Source organism: Camelina sativa, chromosome 8, assembly GCF_030686135.1.
Source record: "Camelina sativa cultivar CO46 ecotype springtype chromosome 8, ASM3068613v1".
In the NCBI taxonomy this organism is placed as follows: domain Eukaryota; kingdom Viridiplantae; phylum Streptophyta; class Magnoliopsida; order Brassicales; family Brassicaceae; genus Camelina; species Camelina sativa.
This window is the reverse complement of record NC_141887.1, coordinates 11,600,230-11,621,672: the sequence shown is the minus strand read 5'-3', so window position 1 is coordinate 11,621,672 and position 21,443 is coordinate 11,600,230. Positions and strand designations below refer to the sequence as shown.

The window sequence follows — 21,443 nt, the reverse complement described above, 5'->3', positions numbered from 1 at the left end:
AACTATGAGTAAAAATATATGTACTTTAATATTATTCTGCCGTCAATTCTGAAGATAGACATGTGCTCTCCAAAATATATTTATTTTATAACCCGCTCTCCTATTTCTCAATTCCTTTTCTTTTTTTTTTCTTCCCAAAAATCTAGGATTTCGAAGAAGAGAACAGAAGTAGCAAAGAGAAGCGGCGACGATTTCATGTTTCGATAACTAACAATGCCAATCAGCTACACTGAGAGTTCTGAAACTGAACCAAGCTATGACAGTGGCTGTGCAAGAGCGGACTGTAATTATGGTGTTCCAATCCAATGTTTCTGTTGCAAACAGATGAAACGGAAAGTGTGTGCTTCTAGGCACAATCAAGGTAGAAAATACTACAAGTGCCCAAAGAGTGAGGTAATGGTGGAGAATTCAATAATTCCGAATTCCAAAATTACTTTGCTTCTCATGGCATTTTCATGTCCTCACACTTCCCAGCAAAGTGGCCGATCTGAAAGGATCATTCGCACAATTAACAAGGCCATAAGAACTCTCTTGTTTCAAGATTGCTTGCCCCAAACTTTTTGGGTTGAAGCACTTCATGTTGCCGTTCATATTCTTAACATCACTCCTTTAAAAGCCATTAAAAATCAAATCCCTTATACTCTTCTCTTTCACAAAGAACCATCACATGAACATCTTAGAGTTTTCGGGTGTTTTTGCTTCCCGAAATTGAATCACTTTAATCTTCCCAAGCTGTCACCGAGATCAACTCCCTGTTTGTTTCTCGGCTACCCCTCTCAACATCGTGGTTATCACTGTATGGATTTAAAAACAAAGAAAATAATCATCACTTGACATGTTTATTTCGATGAGGAGATATTTCCTGCAGCTGAACAAAAACCACCAAACGATAATTATCGTTTCTTAGAGGTATCTGACGAACCATCACCTCTGTTTCAGTCGATACTTCAAGCCCCTTTCTCCACAAACCAGTCCTTCCTAGAGCCCAATCAAGGCCCACTCGTCCAGACCCTTTGTTCCGGAACCCATGCTCAGTGCAAACAAGGTCAAAATCGGGAATTATGAAACCGAAACAAATTATTTCCCTGCTCACCAATACAAAATCTCCTCTTCCTAAAAGCCACATCCACGCCTTATCTGACCCTAACAGGAACCCCACAATGACTGATGAACACGGTGCTATGCTTAAGACCAAGACATGGAACTTGGTACCTCGACCTCCTAATGTGAATGTTGTGCGCTCTATGTGGTTATTCAAGCATAAGTATGATGCTGATGGGGTGTTATCACGTCATAAGGCTCGGTTGGTTGCCACTGCCAAATCCCAGGAAGAAGGAACTGATTTCAATAAGACCTTCAGTCCGGTGGTTAAGCCAGCGACGATACGCACAGTTCTTAACGTGGGTGTTGCTTTGCACTGGCCTATATATCAATTAGATGTTAAAAATGTGTTTTTGCAAGGAGATCTTCAGAAGACTGTTTACATGCATCAGTCTCCAGGATTCATTGATCCAACTTACCCACAATATGTGTGCAAGCTCAACAAAGCAATTTACGGTTTAAAACAAGCGCCACGTGCATGGAACTCATGGTTTTCAAATTTTCTGAAATCATGACTATGCTTATCTGCTATTCTATGTTAATTACATACTACTCACTGCCTCTACAACAAGTCTCCTTCAACACATCATCAACAAACTGAAATCTGAATTCCCAATGACGGACCTTGGACAGCTATGTCATTTTCTCGGCGTCAAGGCGGACTTCAATGCAAATGGCCTGTTCCTATCTCAATCCATCTACGCTGAAGACATCATTACATGAGCTGGAATGGTGGACTGCAAACCAATTGCCACTCCGGTCGACCTCAAATCCAAACTCTCCGTCAACGACGATGATGCCCTTGAAGACCCGACGTATTACTGAAAGCTAGCAGGTGCATTACAATATCTAACTTTGACAAGGCCAGACATCTCTTATGTTGTTCATCAGATATGCTTATACAAGCACAATCCACGACAACCACATCTTCAAGCACTCAAGAGAATTATCCGCTACATCAAAGGCACACTAAACCATGGCATTCGAATGTTTCGAGGTCAAATCATACTCTCACGACATACTTCAATGTTGATTGGGCTGGATGCCTTGATACTCTGCGTTTAACATCCGGCTACTGTATTTTCCTTGGCCCTAATCTCGTTCCTTGGTCAGCAAAGAGACATCCGACACCATCATGATCAAGCTCAGAAGTTGAGTACAAAGGTTTAGCTAACACTGCTGAACGAACTTGGATACGCAATTTCCTGTTTGAATTCCATCGTCCCATCAAGAGTGCATTCGTTGTTTATTGTGACAACATAGGCTCGGTTTATCTCTCCACCAATCTCGTGAAGCATCAATGTACAAAGCAAATTGAGTTAGACATTCACTTTGTGCTTGAGAAGGTTGCTATCGGAGAAGTGAAGGTTCTTCATGTTCCAACATCCCTTCAATACGCTGACATCTTCACAAAGGGCCTACCGACGTCTCTTCATAACAGATTCTGATGCAGCCTCACCGTTCTTCCGCCGCTGTGACTGAGGGAGGGTGATAGACATAAAATATATTCTATTACATATTTTTAGGACTCTGTTATTCCTGTTTGTATACTTCATGATCTTGTGGAAACTCCCCAGATCTAGTGTAACTGATCAAGCTATATAAAGCCATGTACGTATTTTATGAATGATCTAAGGAAATTCATAGACTTTCTCATTCCAAATCATCTGCTATAACATGTGATGTGACCACAAATGAGTAATTGTTGTTCATGTTCACATTGAATTGTTGTGTCAATAGAATATCGCTGCAAACAAATACAAAAAGAAAATTAATCCATGACTTCAATTGTGTTCAATCGACTCCTTTGATTGCATTAATCATTGAAAAAAAAAAAGAAAAACAAATCACATTAGGGATTTATTTCAAGGACCTCAAAAGAAATTAGGGATTTTTAATTAGATGCAACGATTCTCAATTCCAAGAATTTATAACTATAGACCAAATAAATCTAAGAAGCTTGCTTGCTTTTGCTTTGGAGGAACTAATCGAGAGAGAGCCAAATTTGAGAAACCAAAATCGCCTTGATAAACAAATTCCTCTGATTGTCACAATGAAGAAGAAGGATTAGCTTTATGAAACATAATTACAAAACTGAAACCGACGTGGTTATTGATTTTAGATGAAGAAGAAGAAAATTGAGGTCGGGTGGAGAAGAAGAAGTATCGGGTCAAAATTGGATTGGATTTGATTAAATTTGGATTAAGTCACACCGAGCTAGTGGTTTTCGATTTATTAATCGGTTTAATTAAAAAAATGTAGTTATTTGGATAAAAAAAAATGAAGTTTGTGTAGTTTTAAGAAAAACAAACTTTGTTTTGGTGGTTTTTAATGAGAAAACAAAAAATTCATGTAGGAAATTTGAGAAATCAACAAGTAAAGGGGAAAAATGTGGTGACCCACTTAGGATCAAATCATAAATTTATTCTGTATTTTTATTTAATTTCAATTATATTAATGTTAAAATATTCTTAAGCACCATCAATCAATAATCCTTTTTTGTCTTTTTATAAATTTCTACGTTTGAAATTAGGATGATGTAGTGGAAACTTTGTGATATTATTTTCTTAAAATGAAAATTTGTATATTTTTAATTGAAATATATCATTTTGAAAAATAGTAATATTTTTTCTTAAGTTTTCACTAAACTGTTTAGTAGTACACATTAATCAATTTTTTTTTCACTCCTAAATCGTTCCTTTTTTTAATCGAAAACACATCTGTTTTTTTCCATATGTATATATACTTTTTCAATTTATTTTACACGAGGCCAAATCTACAGATGCAAATTTTTTTTTTTTCTCTTCTTTAGGATAATATTGATAACAAAAAGTGGAGTTAATATTCCTTAATAAAATCTTGCTTTAGAATTAGTAACTAACTTTTGCCCAAAAAAAATAAAAAAGATTCAGTAACTAACTGTAAGATTTTCTTATAGACTATACCTTTAAAAATAGTATAATCCTTGTCCTTTTTATGCTTGGTAGAGTAACAATCTTTTTTTTTTTTTTTATAAGTTTTTCTGTTTGAAGTAAGGCTGGTATTTTGGAAAATTTATTATACAGTTGTTTTCTTATAATTAAAAATTTAACTATAATTTTGTTATAGAAATATATTATTTCTGAAAAATAGTAATAATACTTTTTGGTTAGTACACAATAAAGAAAAATATTTTTTTGTTTCACTTAAAATTTTTCCTGTTTTTTTAAGTCGAAACATCAATTTTTCTTCTTTTACATATATATATTGATATATATTTTTTTAACATGATCAGGCCAAATCTACCGATGCACATATTTGTTATTTTTAGGATTAATATAGCGTTGACACAATATTTGACAATTAGGAATATATCGTTCAAAAATAGTCAAAATAATCCTTTTCTTTTCTGTTTAGTCGAGAATAAACAATTTTTTGTTTTTGATAAATTTATAGAGTTGACGACATAATATTTTAAGAATCTCTGAACCTCATCAACACCCATATAAAACCTAGCAAATTATTCGCTCCTTTTTTCTTCTCTCCCTATATATCTAACGCTTCAGCTTATATAAACCCTCTAAGGCTCTCTCTCTCTCTCCCTCTTTTGGAGGATCACGATCTAGCTTAGCTACAATGAGCCTGGGATTGTCTCATAGCCTTGCCGGATACAAACTAAAGTTCAGCTCTGATGAAAAGGTAGTCGTTTGTTTATATTGTCTTATATTTAGCTCAATGTTTGGTCTAAATTGCTATTAAGTTCCTCTGTATATCCTATGATGTGTTTGTTTTACGTCTCGTGTTACTTATACATTAATTGGATACTCTCCTTCAAAATAAATTATCGACTTAAGTACGTCTTATGGTCATGCTTTTTTGGCATGCAATTTGCCTTGTGGGTTCTGTTTCTTGGATATTGCACTGGAGATAGAAATAATTTTTTGTCTACCCACATTGATCTATTTGACAAGTGTGCAAATATTTTCGCCATAGTACTTACAAATATTAATATATCATACTCTTTGGCTTGGAAGTTAGCAAACAATGTTATCTTGGTGATTGATCGTAAACTTAATGAGTTATGACGATCGAAAAGTCGATAATTAAACTCATCATATGTAGATGATATGTAGACCATTAATTTAATTCTAATCATAATCTTTAGGTTTTGGGAAGAGAAGAGAGATGTTTGAGTTTGTCGATGATCATTGTGTTTGTTTTACGTCTTATATATGTTTACTTATCCCCTCAATACTTAATATTTTATTAGGTGGAGACCATTGTAATCAAAGCTATAGGAAAGCTTGATGATCTTGACGAAGAGCTTAACACTTACTCAACGGGGCTTCCTGAATTGTACAATTTGCATTTTCCTGAGCTCGCTAAGATCGTACATGACAAAATCCAATATGTCAAGGCTGTAAAGCTAATGGGGAATCGGATTAATGCACCAAAGCTAGACTTCTCTGAGGTTAAAACTTGTTTACCATTCTCTTTTGTCTTTTATTTGTCTGGATTTGATACTTAGATATTTTATGTGTCCAATTAATGTCATCTCAGATATTGACTGATGAAGATGAAGCAAAACTAAAAAATGCTGCTGTGATATCTACGGGACCTCAAGTCAGTGACCTTAACTTGAGGCGCATCAGGGAAATTTGTGACCAGATTCTTGCTCTTACTGAGTGCAGAGCTCAGCTTCATGGCATCTTGAAGAGCAGAATGAACACAATTGCACCAAACCTAACTGCACTTGTCGGGGAGATGGTTGGTGCACGCCTAATTTCTCATCGTGGTAGTTTATTGAACCTCTCAAAGCTACCTGCGTGCAAGATTCAGATACTTGGATCTGAAAAGGCCCTATTAAGAGCCTTCAAGTACGGACACAACACTCCAAAGTATGGTCTCATTTACCACGCACCTCTGGTTGCCCAAGCTGCACCAGAGCACAAGGCTAAAATCTCTCGGTCACTAGCTGCAAAAGTTGCTCTTGCTATCCGTTGTGATGCTCATGGTGATGGCCGACAAGGCAACTCTATGGGAGTGCAAAGCCTCTTAAAGGTACGTACTCTTCAATAATTTTTCCTCTCTCGGCCCGATCCTAGCTATTTTCTTCCTTTTGGTCTAATTTTTCTTGACAGCTTGAAGAACGGTTGAGAGATCTCCGAAGAAGAGGTTCAGGACATGTGTCTGATGATGAGGAAGAAGCCAAAACTGAGGAGCCTTCGAAGGAGAATGGGAAGACAGAAGCAGAATGCCAAGAGCCGGCAAAGAAGACAAAGAAGATGATAATAATCCTGCTTTTCTTAATTGCTCTTTTCTATTTCGTTTTATGGTTTCTGTAAACTTTTCTTAATTTCTCTTATCCATCTTGATGAAACCAATCAAAAGCACAATTTACTTGTTCCAGGATGGTTTTTTTTTAGGTTCTTTTTTGGGTTTTATGAATATTTGAGATAATCATATTCTTTAGTTTATTTTTTCTTTTTAGATTCTTTTTTATTTATGTAGTAAAATTATATTTTTTTTTTGGTTGTAAAATCACTGAATAACCTTAGAAATCCAGAATCAAACCGAAACCGCGATACATGGTTTTTATTTATAAAACTGTAAAACTTAAAAACCCCAACCATAACTTATCCCAATTACGGACAAAAAAAATCAAACCAAAACAGCCATCCTCATAGAACGTTAAAGAGTCTTTAAATGTAACTTTAATAAAAGATTATTAAATTTTTTTATTTCATAATTTTTTTGTTTCGTACTTTTTGAAATATATATTTTTATGTTGTTTAGAATCAAATCAAATTAATAAAATATTTGATTGTGTTCTATGGTAAATTTTTGTTTTTTCGTTATTATTTGTTGCTTGAAGATTTAAAAGCTCACTAAAGTAGCATAACACCATCTTTGATATTAATTAAAGTCTCATGCTTTCCTCTCTCCACTATGATTCTATTCTTAACCACCGCAATTACATCATTATTCTTGATAGTTGATAACCGATGTGCCACCAACGTCCGGTGGTTCGGTTAACCATAACCCGGTCCAATGCATCCTGGACCAAACCCTCTGACTCAGCGTCTAGAGCACTCGTGGTTTCATCAAGTGGCAACACCTTAGGGCCTTTATCAATTGCTCTGGCTATGGATACTCTCTGCTTTTTTGCCCATCTTATAACTGAACACCTCTTTCACCAACCATTGTATCATAGACCTACAATGGTAAGTAAATCTTTCAGTTTAATCTGAAGCCATGGACTTAGGAATTAGGGCTAGACAATCTGTTTATTTCGTTCGATTATTCCACTTAAAGTTACATGTTGTAGGCCACTAATGAAGCCATGAGCGTAAGATAGGTCAGCTGCAGATACTATTTCGGTTTCAGTAGCATCTTCTTGTTTACCATAAGCAATATTGCTCTGATCGTTTCATTGGACAAAAAAGGTTCTCGGCTCACCAATCCGGTTTGTTGTCTTAACCATATCACTTGAAATGTCTTGATCTCAACTCCATCAAAAGTGATCTGACAATAATCAAGCTCGTAAAACCTTCGCAACAACGCAGTCGCTGTTGATTCCTCGCTTCCGCTCTCTCCAATCAAAGCTAGTGTCTAAAACAGAGAACCAAAAATAGAATAAGAGGATTTATAATTTACTTGAACCGAACTGAGTTGGATTTATATCAAACTAACTTATATGGTTATAGTTTTTATTTTATTTGACAATCGGTTTCAGTTCTTCTATATCTAACTTTTCCAACGCCACAAATAGATAGATAGAGATCTTGGAAGATCTGAACATCTGGTCTTGAAGGATATTTTAACATTATCAAGAACAATTTCAGACTCATCACTTGGATCAATCTTTGATTCCTTTTCTATAATTGTAAAGATCGATGCAGCTGCATTGCTAGCTTTACTGGAATCAGGAGACAATGAACTTGACTGAGAGATTGCTACCATTGTCAAAGCAAAGAAACCTATTTCGAAACATAACAGTCTTTAGAAAGGGGCACAAACAAAAACAGGAATCATGAGTTTCTGAAACACATTTGGTGCTTTTTACCCTGAAAACAGAATCAAAGATTGTTTTGCCGTCTTTGACAAGCCTTGCATCGACATATAAACTAGTAGCATAAGAAGAGAAGAGGAAAAGGAAAGAAACTCTGAAACTGATACCACTGACTATGCCTTGACATATTCTTATTTCTCGTAGGACCTTCACATTTCTTCTTATACATTTTCAACATTTTCTACTCTGCACAGAATGAAGCAACAATGCTCATGCTACCAACTACATCATTCGCTACTTCGCTTGCTTCCTCATACATTCTTTGCCAACAGGTTTTCCGTTTTATCAAACAAAAAAAACAGAGATAACTTTATATACTTAAACTAATTTTAGAGGCTCTATGAAATGATTATGGGGTGAATTTGTAGGCTAAAAAGAAACAAGAAGGGGGGGGGGGGGGGGGGGGGGGGGGTACAAATTCTGATGCTTGTAACATAATAAATTACTCAACTGTTCTTGGTTTATCGACAAACGTGGACAATAAAAAGAAAACCAGAGGGAAAGGAGAAGAGAAAACCAATCACCTTACTTTCTAAATGGCTCTAGCTTTGCTCTTCGCCAAAATGATCGGATGGCAACCCTCAAACCGTGAGTTTCCTCTCTACAAAACATACACAACTCATTAAACTTTCTTCTTTTGTGAATGCTTATTATAGTATACACGAAGTTTCTACATTGTACTTGTTGACAAATACTAATTCTGAAAAGACATCCGTGAAAATTCTATCATGCACATATAAATAATCAAAACAGTAAAGATTGCAAAAATAATAAAGAATTGGAATCAACATGTAAATATAGTACAAGCAGTTCACTCTTCTCAGCGTTATCTTGCTTGCCTATATAAGCCATGTAACTTTCTGAATTGATACATACAATATAGTGACCTGTGGCATAGTTACCAAACCAGGCTATCATAATCAACAAGTAAAAGATAGAGATAAAGGTAAAAGACATGAGGAATTATATTAACAATGATAACTACTTTTAAAAAAACAACACGGAGCTTGCCATGAACCCTAACTAAGGTAGTGCCAAATAACATTAAGTAATCATAAGAGAAACAAAACGACTCCAGATAATTAAAACTTTCACAATCAACCAGAATTAAAATCGAAGATGAGTGTTTTTGCTAAGATAGAAAAAAATATAAAAAAATATACGGAGTCCGAGAATTCTTACCCCTAGAATTAAAAGCCAACAGATTAGATCAGATTATATATTGAACGACAGTTACATCACCGGATCTTGTCGCAGAGTGAAGATCCGCTGATAATACCCCCTTCCCCGTTTATGTTTTTTTTACAGTGACAACTGAGTCCTCGAGACATGGTGAAGCGGAGAAGGAGAATGAGAAAGATTAGATAATTCGAACGCTGACATGAACGATGACAGGTAATCAAAATTGAGCTGATGTCTATTAATTGTTATAATTTTATTGGTTGTTAATTTTTATTGATGTGTGAGTTGAACTCACTGAGTTCTTCCTTCAACTAAAAAGCAATATTGATTGATTAACAATATTGTTATAAGAGAATGAATATTATAGAATTAGCTGCAAAGCTAAATTGTTTTGAATTGTATTTATAACAAAAATAAGTAAAAATTATATATATATATAAAACCATTACAAAAGTATATTTTATTCTTTCTTTTTTTTTGACCGAATGATTCCACTAATTAAACCAAATGAGTTTGACAATAACAAGGAGACGAGGACAATCAATATACAAACACAAAAATACAGTTTATGAAAAGAATTGTTCAGCTTCGAAAACTTCTTGTAACCAAAAAGGGTAGCCCTAAGCTACATACGATTGTGATCGTTCATCCCGAGTGACACTCTTTGCTATAAGAGAAGCACCAAGGTTTGCCTTCCTATCTTCTGACATCACTTTACGGGAAGGTAAAAGGTATAAAGCCTGCAACAAGACCTCTTATTGCAATTTGAAATTTTGCCAAGCTATTGGTATGAGAATGGCATCAACCAAATCCTTTTGATCCATCGCAACGACGACCTCGGGGATGCACAAACTCATCATACTCTCTATAGCTCAAATGAGACCTTGCAATTCCGCTTCCCCTTTTTATAAAATAAACCCAAAGAATCTTCTGCTATGGAGAAGAACTGTTCCTTCTGAGTTTCTTAAAACCCATGTCGCACTACTAGTAGCTTTATCTATATCCCACGAAACAGCCACATTACATTTCCACCAAGGTTTGTTCGGTGACTTCCATACCCGAACATGAGACTGCGGCTTCTTTTGAACCCTTCCTTCTTCAAGAAAATCCATTTCATTTGCTTGAAACGACTGATCTCTGTCCTCTCTTATCTTTTTACCAAATTTGAAATAAGAACAACATTGCCTTCAAAGACGAGGTTGTTACGGTTTTTCCATAGCAACCAAAGAATCCAAGGAAGAGATCTTCTGGTCTGCAGGGGCAGCATAACATTTTTACTAAGAGTGAGCACTAAATGGAAAATTTGATAAATGAAATTTGGATCAACGTCATCCTCCGGCAAAGGGATCCCGATAGAGCCCAAACCTGTCTAGCAAGAGTGCAAGAAAACAGCATGTGGTTAATGGATTCACCTTCCACTCCACAAGTTTGAAAGTGCAAGTCTAAATGCATGCCCCTGGATCTTAATTTTTCTACTACCGGAATAGCACCTGAAACTGCCTTCCATAAAAAGATTTTGATCTTTGAAGGAGCAAACAACTTCCAAATCAAGACCTTGATTCCATTAAGAGAGAAATTTTCAAAAAAAAAAATTAAGAGAGGGAAGCATATTTGCAAAGGTAATCTAGTCTTCTTTAAAAACCTGACACGCCAACCATTACCCTGACCTTACACTATATTCCCCACTCTTATTGTGCTTCCACACCATCAAATCTGACAATGAAAGGATAGGTTTAATAGCTCAAACCAACTCCACATCCCGTGGAAAGAAATGCTCATCGAGGGCCAAAGGATTCCAACTCCTAGCAACCAGATCGATTAGATCACTCACCTTTAGTTCCAAATCCACCAAATTATTTTTCAGGAAAGGAGCTCTTATTCTACCATCTTCCAGCCAAAGTGTGGACCAAACTTTTAAAGAATTACCATTCCCCACTTTTTGCTGAAGACCTTTTTCCAATAACACTCTCTTATGAATGATGCTTTTCTAGACAAAAGAAGATCTATTTCCAAGAACTGCTGAGAGGAAGCGGTCTTCAGGGAAGTATCTACTTCTCATTAAACAGTTGAAAAGGGAGTTAGTGTATTGGATTAACCTCCAAGCTTGCTTGGCCAGAAGTGTCTGATTGAACAATTCAATGTCTTTGAATCCTGAACCTCCTTTCTCTTTTGACAAAGATAATCGATCCCAAGCAATCCAATGAATCTTCCTTTGGTTTTCAACTGAATTCCACCAGAAGGAAGACATTGACATTGCACTAGAAAAAGATTCACACGTAACTTTAGACAATTTGAAACATGACATTGCGAAAACTGGCATAAGCATCACCACAGTCTTCAGCAATATCTCTTTACCATCCTGGGAGAGCGATCTGGCAAACTATCCCGACAACGTATTTTTGAGTTTTTCATGAATTTAAGTGCCTGTTCCCCCTTGGATATTTGACTAGCGTTTTAACAACCAAGTCCACTTTAGATCCAAAAGTTATTAGAAGATTTATCCAAATTAATCATCTGCTTCACCATAAACCTTGAGAATGTCCTTGATAACCCACACTGGTCTTCATCAGCTTTGCATACAAACAAAGTATAACCCACATTTTATTCGAAAACGGAAGTTTTTTTTATTTAATACACTAAATAATTTGTGAAATCCCCAAAACCCGGAAAAAGGTTCTCTCCAAGTCGGCTTAGTCCTTAATTCTAATTTACTTAAAAAACCAGAGAGCGACCTTATTCTCTCTCTCTCTCTCTCTCTCTCTCTCGCTGTTGATTTTGAAAGACGACGACTAGGAATTGGAATAGGAATCTTCTTTGCGTGTGTTAGGTATTCGACGGAAGGGAAAGCTCTTGTTCGCCGGGAAACAATGGATGTTAGCACCAATTCCACGGCCAGTAATGTCGCCCAGGCGATTCTCGCTACTCTCGATTATAACTCTACTCCCGATGCTCGCAAAGCCGCCGTTGCATTCCTCGAATCTGTATGATTAAACTTCACACTCTCTTCTTCTTCTTTTTTTCCCTCAATCTGTTCTCTGTGATCGGTTTGCGTCTATGTGGAGAATAGTGTGCTGTAATTTCCGGTGTATTAAGTTTTAAGTAGCTTTGTATTGCTTTCACTATTTTTAGGTATTTGTGTTTGCGATTCTCTCTGAGGTTTATATATCTGAATGCTGAGGAGGCTTCTTAAAGGTTCAGCGATCCTGCTTAAGGGTTTATTCTGGCAAAATTACGATTTAAGGATTTGCCTAGCTTTTGGTTTTAGGGTTTGTGTTTTCGGTTGCTGTTATCTGAGTGGTTTCTGCTAGTTGCTGTTATTTGATTACTAGTGATCCTTGTTTACGATTTCTTTCAAGCTCTTTGTTTTGCCTTATGGATCATCTTCAGAGATGTTTTTGGCGTTTGGAAGTTACCTTCAACTCTATTTAGGCAAATATTAAATATCGATCGCTGTTTTGGGCAAGCATAAATCTTGTTCAATTTATTTGATTATTTCTTGAATACCTGAGGGTTTTATAAACTTCTTTGCGTTTTATTGAACTGTACGCCTTCTGTTTTGATACAATAACTGCAGATTAAATCTGGAGATATCAGGGTTCTAGCAAATATTTCCTTACTTCTAGTGAAAAAGGAGTGCTCTTCGGAAATTCGACTGCATGCCTTCAAAATGCTACAGGTTTGTGCAAAGCTGTTAAACTGCGAAATTTTAGATGTTAGGGCGAAAGGGTAGATACATAACTTTGGTTACATTTTTTTCAGAGTTTTAAACTCGCAATCCAAAATAGTCGGGAGGTTTAGTTTTAAAATATTGTCTTACAGAATGAGAAACTTGGGAGACTCTTCTGGGAAACTAATTACCTAACAAGTCAATTTTTGATGGACTTCTTCAATATTTTTTTTTGATGGACTTCTTCGATATATTTTTTATAAACTTAATTTAATGACTTTATGTCAGTGCTGTAATGAGATTACCTTATCAGTATTTGAGTTTTGAATATATCTCAACCCTACGCAATGTCTCAATGCAGCGTGTTGTGTGTGCTATATCTATCCATGATAATTGCAAACATTATATTAAGAAAAGCATACCAACTTTATCTGGAGCTATCTTTCTCTTTTTGCAGCATTTGGTTAGACTACGGTGGGAGGAATTAAGCCCCTCAGAGCGCAGGGATTTTGCTAAGCTATCTGTTGAACTAATGTCCGAGATTGCTAGTCCGTGTGAGGAGTGGTCTCTGAAGAGTCAGTCAGCTGCCCTTGTAGCTGAGGTAATTCAAGTTTCTTAGTGTTTGCATTCATTCTCTATTGGTCATAGTTTCCTGTTGTTGCGGCTGGTGCTCGCGTGAACCAACTCGTGGATTAATATTGTTTTCTTGTTGCAGATTGTTAGAAGAGAAGGCCCCGATCTTTGGCAGGAGTTGTTTCCTTCACTTGCTTCCTTGTCTGCACAGGGCCCGTTACAAGTATAATGTTTTCTCATTTCTTTAATTTGTTCAATTTTTTTATAAGGCGGAGATGTAAAATCTTACTGAATAATCTCAAAATACCAGGCTGAAGTGGTCTCAATGATGTTAAGATGGCTCCCAGAAGATATAACAGTTCACAATGAGGACTTGGAAGGTATCTAAGAGGGGTTATTTTTCCTCATTTCTCTGTGGTGTTGCGCTTTTCAGCGTTGTAGTTTTGTTCATGCTATAATAGTGAGGTTACAAAAACACATATTTGCTAACCTTCGAAATTTAATTATATTGTAAGTGCAAGCTTTCGGTCGTTAGTCGACTGATATATTTTACAAAAATGGCACCTTAATCTGGATAGTTTATATGTACCTTGTGAGTCTAAAATTTTCATCTAAACTGTCTGTTTTCCTCTCTAATTTTTAGTTGGACTTTCTCTCCAGGTGACAGGCGTCGGTTATTGTTGCGGGGACTTACTCAATCTCTGCCTGAGATTTTGCCTTTATTGTATAATGTATGCCACATTTTTTTCACTCATTTATGTTGTTTGTTGTAGCGGTAATTTGATTCATTACATAATCCAGCTTCTCGAGAGGCACTTTGGAGCTGCGATGAGTGAAGCCAGTAGGCAACAGGTTGACTTGGCAAAACAGCACGCAGCTGTGGTTATAGCTTGTTTAAATGCCATCAATGCATATGCCGAATGGGCTCCTGTTCTAGATCTTTCCAGATATGGAATTATTAATGGGTAAGGTTACTCATGGAGAAAATATTATACAGATCATCAGCATTTAAATATTTCCTGCTAAACGTGCTCCCTAAATTTGTAATAGGTGTGGTGTCTTACTTTCTTCTCATGACTTCCGTCTTCATGCTTGTGACTTTTTCAAACTTGTCTGCTCAAGGTATGCAACTGGGCTGTTTGACCTGATATATCTATATAATTTCTAGTAGACATATGAGAGAAAAAAAACTTTCCTTGTCTGCAGAAAAAGACCCAGTGATGCTCCTGGTTCTGAATTCGATTCTGCAATCAGCAGTCTGTTTCAGAGTCTGATGAATGTCTCCAGAGAATTCTTATACAGATCAGCCTCAAATGCTGGGGTTATAGATGAAAGTGATTATGAGTTTGCTGAGTGCATATGTGAAAGTTTGGTTTCTTTAGGCTCAACAAACTTGCAATGTATTGCTAGTGATGGTGGTGTTCTGGCTTTATATCTTCAACAGGTACTGACATCGTTATGTAATTGAATTTAAATGATGAAGTTGAAGTTGTCTATAATGTTCATGGAAAACCTGGGAAGTAAATCATCAGCTAGGATGTAGCTGCACTTTATCTCATAATGGACTAGTTCTTATATAACATAAATCGGTACTTTCTAATCATGAGCCAACCTTTCAAAAGCTTTGTTATCTTATCCTAATCTTGTTCCTCAATTAGATGGTTTTTTGGCAATTTTTTATTTCTTTTACGTTCTGTTACGATGTGGTTTATGGCTATTTTGTTTTATTTAACACTATTTTAATCTTTTACTTTGGACACGTTTGTTTGACTGTTTTTATTCTCATTTTTAACGTAGATGCTTGGTTTCTTTCAACACTTTAAGCTGGGTCTTCACTTTGAAGCAATGCACTTCTGGCTGGTATGTTGTATTTTATAATAACGACTTCCTCGCCTACCATCCACTGGAAAATATCAACCACAGACATAATAAAGATTGTCGGGCTGACATTTGTGCTCTTTTGCATTGTCTTGTAGGCATTAATGAGGGATTTACTTACAAAGCCGAAGGCTGCTGCTTATCTAAGTGGAGAGGGACCAGCAGTTGGTAGTTCAAGCCATGTTGAGAGCGAAAAGAAAAAGATTCTTAGTCTTATTAATGATGATATCTCTTGCGCAATCTTGGATGTGTCTTTCCAGCGAATGCTCAAGAAAGAAAAAGTCCCTCCACGAATTGCTCTTTCTCTTGGGCCACTGGAACTGTGGAGTGATGAGTTCGATGGAAAGGGAGACTTTGGCCAATACCGATCAAGGCTTGTAAGTTCTTGAGACAAATGCATTAGATAGTACTTCGCAAACAACACATTAACCTGAAACTTGTTTATTTGGTGCAGTTAGAATTGATCAAGTTTATTGCTTCTCACAAGCCCCTTGTTTCTAGTACTAAAATAGCCGAAAGGATTATCACTCTCATTAAGGATCTATTGGCTTCTCCAGTGCCTCTTCAGGTTTTTTCACAAAGTCTTACTTTTCTCTGCTGAGTTTATTCACAATCTTCTAGTTTTGATAGCTGTGATATTCAGTATTTATATGTGATCTTGATACAAACGTGCATTTTCAGGATGTAGCAGTGATGGACAGCCTGCAATTGGCTTTCGATTGTATTGTGGCAACGGTGTTTGATGGGTCAAATGAGTTTGCTGGTGGTGGTTCTGAAGTTCATTCTTCACTGCGTGGAATATTTGAAGGTATGTGATAGCATATTTTATATTCTTCCAGCTTTTGTTTATTTTTCACATTTTCCAAACCCCATTAATTCATTCTCGGCTTGTTGATAAGCAGGCTTGCTTCAGCAGCTTCTCTCTTTGAAATGGACTGAGCCGGAACTTATAAAAATGCATGCACACTATCTGGATGCAGTTGGTCCCTTCCTCAAGTATTTCCCAGATGCAGTTGGGAGTGTTATCAACAAATTATTTGAACTTCTTACCTCTCTTCCACACATTGTCAAGGTTTCCTACTATATTACATATTTTCAGTGATTGAATTTATCCATGCACATGCATATATATACAAACAATATCCAATGTGCATTGCCTAGAGTCAAGAAGTGAATGAGTAAATTTATAGCATGTTTCCTTGGCAGGATCCAGCAACTAGTACTTCAAGAATTGCAAGATTACAGATTTGTACGTCTTTTATACGAATAGCCAAAGCCGCTGAAAAAAGTGTTCTGCCTCACATGAAGGTAAATCTGATCTCCCACTCCATCCATTTAGAGACTCAGATCAAAAACCAGGACCTATTTTTACTCAGATCTTATGGCTGGAAAGTTCCCTTGTGATTTTGATTAGCTTGCCTTATATGCTCGGATATATATATATATATATATATATATATATATATATATATTGGAGACCACACTGCACGCATAGGAAAATCTTTGAGCTGGTTGTTCGTTTTCAGGATTTCAATCAGAGGTGTTTACTTTATACGTCTTGTTCACGTTGGTTGTTGATCTTATACTGTGAAGCTCACCTATTCATGATTATTTTAGACTATGACTTCATTTATGTGCTAAACCGATGAACTTATATTGTGAAGGTCGCCTATTCGCAATTATGTACAGTATTTCTTATACGACCACTATCCATTGCAACACCTTTCTTTACTGCACGACTTTTCGTTTTTGTTGTTTCACATTTGCCTCTCGGAATTATCCTTTAATGTGGTACGATTTTCATGTTAACTTCCTTCTTTGATACAGACTATTGCTGATACAATGGCATATATGCAAAGAGAAGGAACTTTGCTCCAGGGGGAGCATAACATTTTGGGTGAAGCATTTCTTGTTATGGCTTCAGCAGCAGGGTAACATGATTTATTTTTATTCTTTTGTTGCATTTATCCAGCATTAGGTTTATCATGTTCTTAAGTTAGGTCTGATCTTGGTGCAGAGCTCAACAGCAGCAAGAAGTTCTTGCTTGGTTACTGGAGCCACTGAGCCAACAGTGGGTCCAAGCAGAGTGGCAGAATAATTATCTATCAGATCCTATGGGGTTTGTTCGTCTTTGCTCCAACACGCCCTTCATGTGGTCTTTGTTCCACACTGTTACATTCTTTGAGAAGGCTCTCAAGAGAAGTGGACATGGAAAAAGCAACTTGAATACAACCTCAGTAAAAAGTCAAGATTTGCATCCTATGGCTCATCATCTATCTTGGATGTTGCCACCTCTCTTAAAAGTATGTGTATATATTCTCAAAACTTAAATATTCTTAGTTAACACGTAACTAAACTATGTTGCTACCAAAACCTGGTAAGGATTTCCTTAGATTAACGCGTTAACACTTATTTATCCTGTTTCTTCAGCTTCTCCGTGTTATCCATTCCCTTTGGTCTCCCTCAGTATATCAAACACTACCCCCAGAGATGAGGGCAGCAATGACAATGCCTGATGTTGAGCGATATAGTCTCCTTGGGGAAGCAAATCCTAAATTGTCAAAAGTCTCTTCGGTGTATGCTGATGGATCTTTTGATGGTGGTAAAGGCGGACAATCAGAGGCAAATGAAGCCAATGTGCGAAATTGGTTGAAAGGTATCCGAGATAGTGGGTAAGGGATCTAGTAACCTCCTTTAGGTCTTACGTACGACATTTCTATATCTCCTGGTTAGCTAAACTATATCAATTTTGTGTGGTATATATGTTGTCTACAAATGCAGATACTATGTGTTGGGTCTATCGACAACAATCGGAGATACATTCTTCAAATGCCTAGATGCGAACTATGTCGCAGTGGCACTCATGGAGAACCTACAGTCGATGGAGTTCAGGCACATACGACAGCTTATTCACGCCTTTGTAGTTTCTGTTGTTAAATCTTGTCCGGCTGACATGTGGGAGTCATGGCTTGAAGTGCTCCTGCAACCGTTGTTTATTCATTGTCAGCAAGCTACTAGCTCCTCTTGGGCCAGTCTTATGCGTGACGGCAGAGCACAAGTTCCAGATTCGTTTGGTGTACAAAATGGGCCTGACATGAAACTTGAAGTAATGGAAGAAAAACTTCTGAGGGAATTAACTAGGGAGATTGCCACCCTCCTTTCAACGATAGCTTCTCCTGGTTTAAACCCTGGGCTTCCAATTTTGGAGCATCCAGGCCATGTGGGCCGTGTGGATATGTCTACTCTCAAGGATTTGTCAGCTTTCAGATCCAACTCTATTGTGGGGTATGCATACTGTTCTTGCTTTTCAACTTCTTTACTTGGGTAACTTTTTTGGATGAGAATAGAGTTAACAGTGTATCATATATGCAGTTTCCTCCTAAATCACAAAAACATGGCTCTCCCAGCACTGCAAATCTGTTTGGAAGTATTTACATGGACAGATGGGGAAGCAACCACCAAAGTCTGTTGCTTTTGTGGTGTTGTTGTCCTTCTAGCGATTCTAACAAATAACGTGGAACTCAGAGAATTTGTGTCAAAAGATTTGTTTTATGCGGTCATTAAAGGCTTAGCCATGGAGTCAAATGCCGTTAACAGCGCTGATCTAGTTTATCTATGCCGTGAAATATTCTTTTATTTCGCTGACAGAGACCCAGCTCCCCGTCAGGTCAGTATTCTTACAGAATTAACCACTCTGGAGTCCTTTTGCATGCTGTATTGTGAAATCTGACTGTGGTGAAAAATGTTTCTTGGTTGTATCAGGTTTTGCTTTCACTCCCTTGTCTCACTCCCAACGACTTGCGTGCTTTTGAAGAAGCTGTGGCGAAAACTCCAAGTCCCAAGGAGCAGAAGCAGCTCATGAAAAGCTTGTTGCTGTTAGGTACAGGGAATAACTTAAGAGCGCTTGCTGCTCAGAAAACCGTTAATGTTATCACCAATGTCACTTGTAAGCATCCCTACTCTTCTATACGACGCAAGTTTCATATGAAAGAAGCCTCAAACTCTTGACATTTTTCTATTTTTACTTTTCCTTCCTCCAGTGAGGTCACGTGGACCAGCAAACACTTCAGAAGCTAAAGAAAACGAAGGGGAAACAATTGGGCTGGCTAGTGTTTTATGAGGTGAACCCATTATAATATGAAGTTAAAGAGAGGCAAGAGGATGAATTCTTACAACGAGACCGTACAGATATGTAAATTAGTCGGTAAAGAAGATTTTGCGGAAGGTAACAAAGAAGCGGCTTTTTGTTTGTTTGACACACACAGATGGATGAGCAGATACATTGAGGAGCAAGTGTTTCCTTGAACTTACGATGCATAAACGAGGTTTCGCATATCCAACCTATCGAAATTGCGATGCTACTTCTCTATAAAATGCCCATATTTGTATCTTTGTACACGAATCCACGAACCTTGGCACATCCATGATTGATGTAGAGAAAGCTCTGATCTCAAAAGTGTTATTTACTTTCCGGCTTTTTAGTGTTTTTTTTCAATCTCGAAAGCTCTGATATCTTCACTTTCGAGATACGAACACTCGTCTGCATGAGCATGACTAAGAATCCAACAAATACCAAATAAAAATTAGATTTCTAGGAAATGAGGGTTGGTCTAACAATCTATCTATATAAGAAGAACAATTAACAATCGTTTCCTTTCCGAATTGATATTTTTAAACATTAAAAGTACTCTTTTCATTTCATAATATAAGATGTTTTACAGATTTTGTATATATAAGATGTTTTACAGATTTTGTATTGTTTCATAATACAAGATGTTTTCAACTTTCTAGACAACTTTTAAATTAATTTCATATTTTTATATTATTTATTTTATATAACTTTTGTTTATTATTGGTTAAACTTTTAAAAAGTATATATTTCTTATTATGTGTTTCTAACATTTTATACTTTGAAATAGAGGGAGTATTATTTAAGTGTTTTTGTCATTTGGACGACATATGGGCTGTTTGTTTTTTTCACAACAAAAAGAAATAAAAAAATGCGCTGTTTGTTTTTTCTCGAAAAATAGAGAAATACCCGTATCTTTTTTACTTATAGTTAAGTCAAATATCCAAAGTTCCAAACTATTTTCATTTATATGATGTTTACTCGTTTAGCAAAAAAGAAAAAACAGAGACAGATACCTTATTGTAAATAGCTAAATTTGGGAATCAGGTAGTAGAATATTTGGTTCTGTAGGTGATGACTGATACATTTGTACATAACCTTTAATTCCAAAAGAAGTGGATAGCTATATGAATTTGGCCCTACTTTATTCGACATGACCTTTTAAATATTTGAAAAGCCATGGGCCAATTTATGTATTATATAACCGTGATAATAAAAACAATTTGTTCGTAGGAACAACAATATACTTATAAGTTATATAACATAACTTATCTAAATTACGTGACTAAGTCTATGTAAATAATGTTAATATTATCCTCTCTTTTTTTCCTTGGTAATAATATACCTTTCTTGCTTGGCACTAAATTGCACGTTAAATACCTGACAACTGTGTATGGTTATAATCCAGTTTCAAAGAGATTCAGATAATTGTTTTTTAATGAGGATTTCGATCGGCTGTGTTTTTAAAATAATTTCTAGGACGTGGATAGACTTTGGAGTTTGTATGATTTAGATTAAGAAAATTTTATCATATCGTCACGATTCACGTAGATTGAATCTTGGTTTAATTGATTATATTATATTCCTTTGACACTCAATAATTGGAGATCTCACACTATTTGATAGAAGAACAACATTAGAAAAAAAACATTACAAAAAAAATACTAATACACGTAGTATAATAATTTGTGCTGCTACGTTCGTTATTATGTCATTACAAAAAAAAAGGAGACTTAATTCACATAATATTTGTTCTTGAAAAATAAATTATTTGTTGTTGACAAAAAAGGTGATTAGACACGGGAACTAGAAGATCCGTAACCTCTTTGATGGCATTATGGCTAGAAGATATGGTAGTAAAC

At 36.3% G+C, this 21,443-nt stretch overlaps 2 protein-coding genes and 1 long non-coding RNA gene across 7 annotated transcripts; 2 read left to right on the top strand and 1 right to left on the bottom strand.

Annotated features, from left to right (window-relative positions):
• The first annotated feature begins 4,652 nt into the window (after nucleotides 1-4,652).
• Nucleotides 4,653-6,555, top strand: LOC104709480 (putative nucleolar protein 5-1). Its single transcript, XM_019228732.2, has 4 exons — nucleotides 4,653-4,779; nucleotides 5,351-5,551; nucleotides 5,641-6,141; nucleotides 6,222-6,555. The coding sequence occupies exons 1-4, from the start codon at nucleotides 4,717-4,719 to the stop codon at nucleotides 6,423-6,425; spliced, it is 969 nt and encodes a 322-aa protein (XP_019084277.2). The 5' UTR covers nucleotides 4,653-4,716; the 3' UTR covers nucleotides 6,426-6,555.
• A 357-nt stretch (nucleotides 6,556-6,912) lies between these two features.
• On the bottom strand, nucleotides 6,913-9,574 carry LOC104707079 (uncharacterized). 4 transcript variants are annotated; one of them, XR_002033112.2, is made up of 4 exons: nucleotides 9,335-9,574; nucleotides 8,682-8,753; nucleotides 7,540-7,692; nucleotides 6,913-7,296 (listed from the first exon to the last, which is right to left on the bottom strand). It is a non-coding gene; the product is annotated as an uncharacterized LOC104707079 (long non-coding RNA). The 4 variants fall into 4 exon arrangements; XR_002033111.2 differs by having other exon boundaries at nucleotides 6,915-7,296; nucleotides 8,677-8,753; XR_015564618.1 differs by lacking the exon at nucleotides 6,913-7,296 and having other exon boundaries at nucleotides 7,303-7,692; nucleotides 8,677-8,753.
• Nucleotides 9,575-11,778: 2,204 nt separating this feature from the next.
• LOC104709479 (protein HASTY 1) lies at nucleotides 11,779-20,479 on the top strand. Of its 2 annotated transcripts, none has more exons than XM_087461907.1 (22): nucleotides 11,779-12,315; nucleotides 12,909-13,010; nucleotides 13,459-13,602; nucleotides 13,717-13,797; nucleotides 13,885-13,954; nucleotides 14,235-14,305; nucleotides 14,376-14,539; nucleotides 14,625-14,696; nucleotides 14,781-15,018; nucleotides 15,372-15,434; nucleotides 15,551-15,829; nucleotides 15,907-16,020; nucleotides 16,134-16,260; nucleotides 16,355-16,524; nucleotides 16,659-16,760; nucleotides 17,280-17,383; nucleotides 17,470-17,755; nucleotides 17,883-18,124; nucleotides 18,234-18,737; nucleotides 18,825-19,119; nucleotides 19,215-19,398; nucleotides 19,493-19,955. In XM_087461907.1, exons 1-22 carry the CDS (start codon nucleotides 12,202-12,204, stop codon nucleotides 19,570-19,572), a joined length of 3,606 nt encoding a protein of 1,201 aa, XP_087318033.1. In that variant the 5' UTR covers nucleotides 11,779-12,201; the 3' UTR covers nucleotides 19,573-19,955. The 2 variants fall into 2 exon arrangements, with proteins under 2 accessions (XP_087318033.1, XP_087318034.1); XM_087461908.1 differs by lacking the exon at nucleotides 19,493-19,955 and adding an exon at nucleotides 20,325-20,479 and having other exon boundaries at nucleotides 11,965-12,315; nucleotides 19,215-19,271.
• Nucleotides 20,480-21,443: the final 964 nt, after the last annotated feature.